Below are 10,256 nucleotides of genomic sequence, written 5' to 3'. Positions count from 1 at the left end.
CATGAAAACTTACTTGAATGCATATCTCTTGGATCTCTCTTCAACGATTCACATCGTGTCTCATGACAACAAAGCATCTGAATCCGAGATTAGAATCTTCACGGTATAGGCTAGAATCAATTGGCAGCATGCCTGAGATCCGAAAAGTCTAAACCTTGTCTGTGGTATTCCGAGTAGGATCTGGGAAGGGATGACTATGACGAGCTTCAAACTCACGACTGTGGGGCGCAGTGACAGTGCACAAAAGGATCATTAGATCTTATTCCGACACGATCGAGAACCGACAGATGATTAGCCATGCGGTAGCTGTGCCTGGTATTTTTCATCCGAGACGAGAAATCCGACAGTTGATTAGCCGTACAGAAACCGTAGAGGACCATTTTCACTGAGAGGACGGGAGGTATCCATTGACAATGGTAATCCCCAACATACGGCTTGCCATGGAAAGGAGTATGAATGATTGAATGAAGACAGTAGAAAAGCAGGGATTCAGAAGGAATAACACATCTCCATACGCTTATCTGAAATTTCCACCAATGAATTACATAAGTATCTCTATCTTTATTTTATGTTTATTTATCTTTTAATTATCAAAGCTTCATAACCATTTGAATCCGCCTGACTGAGATTTACAAGATGACAATAGCTTGCTTCAAGCCGACAATCTCCGTGGGATCGACCCTTACTCACGTAAGGTATTACTTGGACGACCCAGTGCACTTGCTGGTCAGCTGCACGGAGTTGTGAAAAGTGTGAATCACGATTTCGTGTACCACTCACAAAGTGCTTTTATAAAAGGAAGACTCATTAATGACAATGTTTTGATAGTCCATGAATTTATGCACTCGCTGAAGAACAAAAGATATAGAGAGTATGAATTTGCTTTGAAACTTGATATGACAAAGCGTATGACAGGGTTGAATGGAATTTTGTCAGAGCCATGATGGAAAAACTGGGATTTTATAAAAAGTGGGTGGATTGGATTAAGGAACTGGTTACCACGGTTTCCTACTTTGTTACTGTGGATGGTGCACCTCATGGTTATTTTTGATCATGTAGAGGATTGCGACAAGGCGTTCCTCTTTCCCCTATCACTTTTTATTCTGTGCAGAGGGTCTATCCCATATGCTCCATAGAGGAGAACAGAGCCTAGAGTTTTCTGGGTTGAGACTTAATTGCAGATGTCCTAAAGTCAGCCACTTATTTTTTGCAGATGACTCAATTTTGTTCAGTAAAGCTACGGTTCATGATTGCCAAAGTTTACTCAGGGTCTTACGTAACTATGAAGAGATTAGTTGAGAAACAGTTAACTTAGATAATTCTTCAATCTTTTTTAGCAGGAACATGCCCACCCAAACCCGAGATATGTTATCTGAATTACTAGATGTTCCACACATGGGTAACCAGAATAGATACTTGGCTTGTCAGTTATAGTGCAGAGATAAAAAAAATCCACCTTTAATTACATCAAGGATAAAGTGCTACAGAAACTGCAACATTAGAAACAGATGACAAACCCCGTTTTGACGGTTTATCTTGTATTGATTTTAGGGGATTTTATCACCTTTTACCCACATTTATGCAATGAAATAGCATGGTTTTGTATATTCTCCTTTAATTGTGCTCAAGAGTGAAAACATGCTTTTTAGGACTCAAAATAGCTAAATCTAATTCTCCTTGATTCCATTAGATGCCTTGATATGTTTGTTAAGTGATTTAAAATTTAGGAGGCAAAGATTGGATCAAGGGAATGAAGAAAGAAGCATGAAAAGTTGGAGAACTCATGAAGAAATGAAAGAACCGGAAAGTTGTCAAGCCGACCTCTTCGCACTTAAACAACCATAACTTGAGCTACAGAGGTCCAAATGATGCGGTTCCAGTTGGGTTAGAAAGCTAACATCTGGGGCTTCGAAACGATATAAGATTTGCCATAGTTTCTACACGTATGGTGGCGCGCACGCGCAAAGTACGCGCACGCTCCGTTGGTGCACGTGATCACTTCATGCAAACTCGTGGCTAGCGAATTTACAAGCCTTGTGGGCCCAATCCAACTCATTTCTAATGCTATTTAAGCCAAGGATTGAAGGGGGAATGAACATACTTTACCATATGTTAGTTACCATTAGTCATAGTTTAGTTTTAGAAGTAGTTTCTAGAGAGAGAAGCTCTCACTTCTCTCTAGGATTAGGATTAGTTCTTAGATCTAGATTTTAATTCATCTTCTTCTACTTCTATCTTCTCAATTCCTTGTTGTTACATTCATTCTTCTTCCATTCTTTTGTTGTAATTTCCTTTATGTTGTTCTTATATTTTGTTGTAGATCTAGTATCGTTCCTTCTACATTCTTCCAATTCAGTAAGAGGTAATTCATAATAAATGTGTTTTCTTTGCTTTTCTATTGTTGATCTCTTGTTTTTGTAGTTGTAGATTCCTTTAATTCTTGCATTTAATAATGTTTACTTCTATTGCACTTTATGTGTTTGTTGAAATGTCTCTTTTAGTTTTAGTGTAGATTTTGTTCCTCTTGGCCTAGGTAGAGTAATTAGTGACTCTTGAGTTATCTAATTCCTTTGTTGATTGGTAATTGGAGAGATTGCTAATTGGTTTGGAGTGCACTAAAGCTAGTCTTTCCTTGGGAGTTGGCTAGGACTTGTGGCTCAAGTCAATTCATCCACTTGACTTTCCTTTATTTAGTAAGGGTTAACTAAGTGGTAGCAATGAACAATTCTCATCACAATTGAGAAGGATAACTAGGATAGGACTTCTAATTTTCATCCTTGCCAAGAGCCTTTTATAGTTGTTAGTTTATTTTCATTGCCATTTACTTTTCATGCTTCTTATCCAAAACCCCAAAACACAATTCTAACCAATAACAAGGCACATTATTGTAATTCCTAGGGAGAACGACCCGAGGTTTGGATACTTCGGTTTATAAATTTTAGGGGTTTGTACTAGTGACAAACAACTTTTTGTATGAAAGGATTATTGATTGGTTTAGAAACTATACTTGCAACGAGAATTCATTTGTGAAATTCTATACCATCAAAAATCCAATCATCAACAGACTCTACTATCATCGAGTGGAAGAAAGGTCCTTATTAAGGCTGTAGCAACAGTAGTGCCTATTTACACTCTCAGTTGCTTTAAACTTCCAGAAACACTAATAGAAGATATACAAAGAGCCATCTTACAGTTTTGGTGGGTCCAAAAAGGATCTGAAAGGAGGATGCAATGGATTGGATAGCGAATTACTTGTAGGCCCAAGAGTCAAGAGGGTCTCATTTTCAAAGATATTAAAGCTTTCAACCTTGCAATGCTAGCCAAGCAAGGTTGGAGACTACTTACAAGAACAAACTCTCTAATTTTTAAGGTATACCAAAGTAAATATTTCAAAGACTCTAATTTTCTTAGTGCAGGAGTTGGAAACAACCCTTTTTGGGGATGGAGGAGTGTAGTAGAGGGTAGAAAAGTTTTGGAAAAAAGGTATCCTATGGAGGGTGGACAACGGTTCAGATATCAGAATAAGAGAAGATCCATGGGTTCGTGATTATCTGTCTTTTAATCCTAATACAAAGACTAATTCAGAGCATAATCCTACAAGGGTTTTAGACCTAATTTTACCAAACAGAACATGGAACTAGATACTAATACAAGAACTATTCAGACAAGAAATTACTCAGGCTATCATAAACACTGAAATCCAACAAGGTGATAATGAGGTTACCTGGCTGAAGGAGAAAAATGGATGCTATTCAGTTGCGTCTGGATACCAGCTAGCGTTCCAATTCTTTCACCCCCCCAGTAAAGTTCCTGCCAGAATAGTGTTGAAATAAGCAACTATGGTATGATATTTGGAGCATCAAGTTCCAACCCAAGATAAAAAAAAATTTTTCTGAAAATTTATGCACAAAGGCCTACCTGTCCAACAGCGGCTAAATGAAAGACTTCCATCAGTGAGTCTATTATGTCAGCGATGCAACTGGTCCCCTAAAACTATTGCTTATTGCCTCTGGATGTGCATAGACGCTGCTAAGGCTTGGCGAATCACTAATTTACCTATTCCAGCTTTAATTGAAGAATCATGAATTTGGTGGAGTAAGCTTGACAAAAATCTGAAGTTTGGCAGCAACTCGACGAAGAAGAAGGAGCTTGCAATAAACGTAGTATGACAAATTTGGAAGACTCAGAACGAGACTCTGTTCGAAAACCAGAGACACCATTTTCTTCAAATTGTTGATGTTGCTCGTCACGCCATGAAAGAAGACCGACATCATCCTTGACCTCCCTTTTCCTGAAAATCCCCTTTACTTTTTAATTACTTTACTGTTTGGTTTTTTTTGCTTTCTATTAAATTATGGTATTATGACTTAAGTTGGATCATTCTATCTTTATTCTTGCTGTAATGTTCGTTTTTTTTTACTATCCATTTCATTCAATGAAATTATTTTATTTTTTTAAGAAAAGAAAACAAGTGTTCGATTGAAGTTATTAGTTATCATACATTGTTTCATAGAATACTAAGTCCGAAATATTATTTAATGATTTTGTAGTCATTTTGTGGTATGTTAAAACAAGATAGGTTATTTTCCAACTAATTAACGTTGAAAAGAAAATATAATAGAAAATAAAAATTGATTTAACAAGAGAATATAAATAATTGAAAGAATATAAAAGAAAAGAATATGAGACAAAAATAATTGTATTCTTTATAATTTAAGGATAAAAAAATAAATTAATTTATTCGAAGAAAGAACATGAAGAAATATATACGATAGATACAAATAATATTATTATATTATTAAATATAAGAGAATAAATAAATAAACAGAGAACAAATACATTACTTAATATAAGTAAATGCTTCTGGTAGATAAGAGAATGATATGTTATCAGGATTTTTTATTTTAATAAATAAAATAAATATAATATTTATCAAAATAAATAATTTTACGAATATTTACCGATTTAGATTTCCTTATCATATTTTGTTTATACTATAAACGAGATGATTTTTTACGTATCTTGTTTATAATGTAAACGAGATATGGCATGTCCGCGCCTATATATAGAAGTCGTTCACAGTTTAGTTTCGGGCCTCAGTTTGACTTTGTCAACCTTTTTCTTCCCTTTTTTTTCTGACAATATCTTTGATTGAATCGGTGATGGCACGCCAAGCGGAGAATGATGGAGACATCAATAGGCTGAACGAGACGACACATTACGCCGGGGCAGCCGACTTCGAGGTTAGTTTTTTATGTTTGTTTAATTTAAGAATGTGGCTGTTGTTAGGGTAGTCATGAAGAACTGGAACGTAGTTATATGAATTAGGAGTTAGGTTTGTAGGAGAAATTTAGAACTCTATTCGCTTGTGCTAGGTTGGTATGACATAATTATTAGTTTAGAATTCTGTTATTCTTGTGCTATGTTGTTAGTATTTATAACGCTGTAGTTAGGATTTGGCTATTATCGAATATGTAATGTAGAGATATGTGTAGGCTAGAAAGTTGAAATATTGTATTCTTAAGGCTAAATTTTTTTTTACATTCTTCAGAGGCCTCACCTCCTACTGCCCGGCAAGTGAGCCATACTTTACCTCCACCGGACACCATCGTCCCGTATCTGGCTGAGGCCGGATTCAGTGACACGGTACCCCTCAGGGATTTTACTTTTGACAATTCCCTGATTTTGGCACTGGTGGAGCGATGGCATCCAAGGACTCACATGTTTCATCTCTCGTGGGGTGAGGTCACTATCACCCTACAGGAAGTGGCATACCACCTAGGCCTACGCGCACACGGTAACCCCATCGGGGGGTGCCTCCATGACTTTGGTAGGTGGTACCATACGGAGACGTGGGCGTTGGTGGAGCAGCTACTTGGTGGCAGGCCTCTCGTGACAGCACAGCAGGCGGAGAAGAGGAAGGACTCCTTCACGCTAAAGCTTGTGTGGCTGCATAATCGTGTCTGCCAGATGCCCCTGACAGACGATCTCGAGACCCTCCGACAGTACGCCAGGTATTATATCATGTTATTGATCGGAGGGTATCTGATGACCGACAAGTCTAACAATCTGGTGCACCTTTGTTGGCTATCGTTGCTCTGGGAGTTTGAGGAGTGTAGGATGTTTTTCTGGGGCTCGGCTGTGCTAGCCTGGACGTATCAGTGACTTTGTTCGGCGGCACAGCGGGGCACCACAGATATCACTGGCTGCACTCCGCTGTTGATGTCCTGAATCTATTAGATATTTCCTCAGTGGTGTCCACCAGATAGAGGGGTCTACCAGTATCCTCTGGCTACGAGGTGAGAAATGTCTATTTATGTATTTAAGTTAAATATTTTGGTATGTTACTTAACGAACCATATATGCTCTCCTGCGATGTGTCGGTTGACTTGAACCGACTCATGAAATTCGCAGCCATGTGTCTAATACAGTAAGCCTGGAACGCCCTAGGGGGATGCCAACCACTATCATCGGAGCTTAAGGCGGCCTTGATGGCCTGAGATCTGTCGGATATAACCAGCAAGTCATCTTGTGGGATGACGTGGCGCCTCAAATTAGTAAGGAAGAATGACCATGACTCGGTGCTCTCAAACTCAGCAATGGCAAAAGTAATTGGCAGTATGTTGCTGTTTCCGTCTTGCACCACCGCAATAAGCAACACTCCACCGTACTTGCCGCCATACAGATGCGCACCGTCTACGGATACAAACAGCTTGCAATGCTTGAAGGCCTCGACACATGACGGAAAAGTCCAAAATACTTTGTCAAACATGCTGTAGTCGCGCACCATGAGGTGTCCATCATAGTACGGTTTGACGCGTAGGTCATATATGGTGCCGGGGAAACAGCTCTGCAGTGCCTGAAGCAGTTTCAACACCTTGTTGTACGACTCTTCCCAATAATCGTATATCCGTGTAATTACCTTCTGCTTTGCCATCCACACCTTTCTATATGAGGGTCTGAAGTGATAGCTTGCCTGGACCGCACCTTGTAAGACCGCGATACTGACAGAGAGGTTGGACTGAATCAAGGGCAATATGACCCTACAGATGAGACTGCTATCTAACTGATGATGGTCTTGAGACATGGTGGGTGCTAGACAGCTGTGTGGTCCACCAAACCTCCGAACCTCCCTAATCACAACAAAAAAAAATGCTTACACTATATCTCTAACCTACATCACATATCATACAAAAGTACTCAAATTCACAATTAAATTTGAACTTACTAGTAACCGAGATTCTGACAAAGGGTCACACGGAGGCTCCATTGACACCCACTGTCGGCTTGACGGCACTGCACATGGTACTTTAATTGGTCAAACTCGATCACCCGGTACTCAGCACTGTTGCGAATACTATGGTTCTTCACACCTTGAAGCACCGCCTCTCGGCTTCTGAACCTATGTCCAACTCGAAACTCTACACCACCGTCTAGGTTGTAATCCACTTCACAGGTGTCAGAAACCGTGGTCCTCTCAAGCATGGCACCCAGATTTAGACTGTATAGTGACTTGGCATAGCCAATAGCGCCAAAATCGGGTAAGGTGGAGGCAGCACATGGCATTCCACAGCCCCGACAGGTGTCTCCGGCACAAACTCATCCTCATCGCCACCATCAGAAGACTCACTGTCCGCACTGTCTGCCACATAATTCTTGTTCGACTCCTCCTCACCCTCTTCTGCCTCATGCTCCGGAATCGTGACATGAATGGGCGGTGGTGCGAGAGGTTGGTAGTCCTACACATAGATTTCGTGTATGGAATCCACACTACCACCGTGACCCACCTCGGCGGACAGCTCCATTACCTGTTCACACATGATCCTCCCATGAATTTCGGATATCAGTCGCACATGCTCGTCCCCGTGAAGTCAGAATAGTCAAAACCGGAAGACTCTATTTCCCATGGGTGCCAGCAATCTATACCCCACCCTACCTATCTCCCTCGCTTGTGTACCACCGAGCTTACTCAATATCAAACTCTTCAAATCCGACAACATCTCCACACGCTGAGTGCGAAACAATATCTGATCCTGACGCTCAAATGTCACCCCGTTGTCGTCATTTCTCTTACAACACTTGGGATAAACAAGCACAACTATGAATGGATTGTTACTGGCCATTCAGCTTTATTTTTGTGAGAAAAACAAGACAGAGAAAGGATATGAAATGTGTGTGAAGAATACCAAGGGTTACACATCCTTTTATAAATGCTTAATATTTGTCTTTTATTATCTCGTTTACAGTGTAAACGAGATGTGTAAACGAAATGACGTTGACACGTAGTTTGTTTACAGTGTAAATGAGATGTGTATATCTCGTTTACAGTGTAAACGACATATACACGTGTCACGCTAAAGTTCCATATCTCGTTTACACTGTAAATGAGATACGTGAAAAATCATCTCCTTCACAGTGTAAACGAGATATGGCAAGGGAATTTAAATCGATAAATATTCATAAAATTATTTATTTTGGTAAATATTACATTTATTTTATTTATTAAAATAAAAAACCCTATGTTACCGTTATAAAAAGAGAACAAAATTTATTTTTAGTATATTATAAGGGTGAGCACGAGTAGCGAGTACGCGATTATTCGTCCGAACCCGAACCAAATTAATTAAATTGGTTCTGAAATCAACGGGTAATCGGGTTCAACTCGAACCAAACCAATGGCTCTCTCTAGTAATTGGTTCGGGTAATGGTTTTGGGGCTGTAGAATCCGAACCAACCCGTGAACTCGACCATGTATTAACAAAATAAATATATATTTTAGCTTTTAATGTGTTTGGTATTTAACATGTTTAGATTTTAATATGTTTGGTATTTAACGTGTTTGGATTTTAATGTCTAATATGTTTGGATTATTTCTATTGATTTTATATGTTTATTGTACTTACAGAATTTTTAAGAGAAATATTTTTTTTTATAAATTTCTATTTCATCGGGTACCCAATTATCTGAACCGAACCAATCTATTTTTAATCGGTTTAGTTTGGTTTGAGTACATATACAAAAAAATGTAAATTCGAACCAAATCAAATCAATTACAATTTAATTGGTTTGATTTCATTTTCACCCTAAACCCGAATTAATCCCACCCGTGCTCATCCTTAATATATTATATATAAGTAAGATTATTTGAAAAATTAAAAACAAATTTTTTAAATCAATTTATTTTGTTACAGTAGTAAAGACCCTGCAAAATACGGCCTCAAGGTTTAGTAGCACTGAGAAATTATGAAATTAGCAACTAATGAGTCCAACAACAATAACTAAACTGACAAAGGATTTAACAGTTACAGAACATTTGGACCATTAATTATTTAATTATAAATTAATTTTTTATATATTATTTAATTATAAAAATTATTTTTTATTTTATAAATTATTATTTTATCATTCATTTATCATGTTCACTAATAATAAAAAACAAAAACAATAACGAATTAGATCTTCTATTAATCGTAATAATCTTTTTGGCGATCCTAATTGATTAAAATTTTATCTTTGATCCATTACATCCGTATAGGGTTGTGAAATGGTTTTTCTTAGAAAATAATCAATTAGATTCACAAAAAAATCGTTTGAATTTCAGGTTTCCCATAATTCAATCGATTGAATTTTGCAAGACATGTGAGCTTTTTCTTATTCAATTGATTGTTCGTGTTACCCAATCGATTGAAGTTTTCAAAGCAATATGAGGTCTCACAGTTCAATCAATTGTTGTGTTACCTAACCAATTAACTTACGCTATTAGAATGATATATCAAAATTTAATCAATTGGTATGATAATAATAATTAAATTAAAGTTTTTACGTGATTAATGGTTTTTTCGAATTCAATCGATTGAAATGTATCGTGAATAAAGTTTTTTCTGCATTCAATCGATTGGTATCCCTATTTTTTTTAATATAATAACTCCATTTCTGCATAACCTCTCTTCTCTCTTTAAATCCAGAAAACTTCTCTCTTCATCTTTTCCAATCTCATCAACACCCACTCCAAATTACATACATCTTATTAATCCTCATTCAAATTTCTATAAAACCCACCGAATCAATATCCCCAAAATGGCCAAAACTAAAAACGCAAAGAGAGCTCGGGTTGAGGGTGAAAGTTCTACATCCGCCAGACTAGTTGCTTCATCCCATTACATGGCAAGGTGGCTGTCATCTCCGAAGACATTGAACAACTATGTGGAGAAGTTCAAGTCAAGGGCAATTGTTCCTCTCAGGTATATAATAGTCAA

At 37.8% G+C, this 10,256-nt stretch overlaps 2 protein-coding genes across 2 annotated transcripts; one reads left to right on the top strand and one right to left on the bottom strand.

Moving 5' to 3' along the window:
- The first annotated feature begins 5,162 nt into the window (after positions 1 to 5,162).
- Positions 5,163 to 6,165, top strand: LOC107460474 (protein MAIN-LIKE 1-like). Its single transcript, XM_016078833.1, has 3 exons — positions 5,163 to 5,243; positions 5,290 to 5,311; positions 5,552 to 6,165. Exons 1-3 carry the CDS (start codon positions 5,163 to 5,165, stop codon positions 6,163 to 6,165), a joined length of 717 nt encoding a protein of 238 aa, XP_015934319.1.
- Positions 6,166 to 6,322: 157 nt separating this feature from the next.
- LOC107460473 (uncharacterized) lies at positions 6,323 to 7,485 on the bottom strand. Its single transcript, XM_016078832.1, has 2 exons — positions 7,310 to 7,485; positions 6,323 to 7,133 (listed from the first exon to the last, which is right to left on the bottom strand). The coding sequence occupies exons 1-2, from the start codon at positions 7,483 to 7,485 to the stop codon at positions 6,323 to 6,325; spliced, it is 987 nt and encodes a 328-aa protein (XP_015934318.1).
- Positions 7,486 to 10,256: the final 2,771 nt, after the last annotated feature.

This window comes from Arachis duranensis, chromosome 8 (genome assembly GCF_000817695.3).
Source record: "Arachis duranensis cultivar V14167 chromosome 8, aradu.V14167.gnm2.J7QH, whole genome shotgun sequence".
NCBI classification, from domain to species: Eukaryota; Viridiplantae; Streptophyta; class Magnoliopsida; order Fabales; family Fabaceae; genus Arachis; species Arachis duranensis.
Note: the sequence above shows the minus strand (reverse complement) of the source record. Positions and strands in the feature narration are given on the sequence as shown.

What these genes read in the sequence shown, in the direction of transcription:
- LOC107460474 (XM_016078833.1), top strand. Translation starts at nt 5,163, where the DNA reads ATGGCACGCCAAGCGGAGAATGATGGAGACATCAATAGGCTGAACGAG. An exon ending in CCGGGGCAGCCGACTTCGAG is followed by an intron (nt 5,244 to 5,289) that starts GTTAGTTTTTTA and finishes GGCTGTTGTTAG; the next exon opens with GGTAGTCATGAAGAACTGGA. An exon ending in TAGTCATGAAGAACTGGAAC is followed by an intron (nt 5,312 to 5,551) that starts GTAGTTATATGA and finishes TACATTCTTCAG; the next exon opens with AGGCCTCACCTCCTACTGCC.
- LOC107460473 (XM_016078832.1), bottom strand. Translation starts at nt 7,485, where the DNA reads ATGCTTGAGAGGACCACGGTTTCTGACACCTGTGAAGTGGATTACAAC. An exon ending in ATCGAGTTTGACCAATTAAA is followed by an intron (nt 7,134 to 7,309) that starts GTACCATGTGCA and finishes TGTTGTGATTAG; the next exon opens with GGAGGTTCGGAGGTTTGGTG.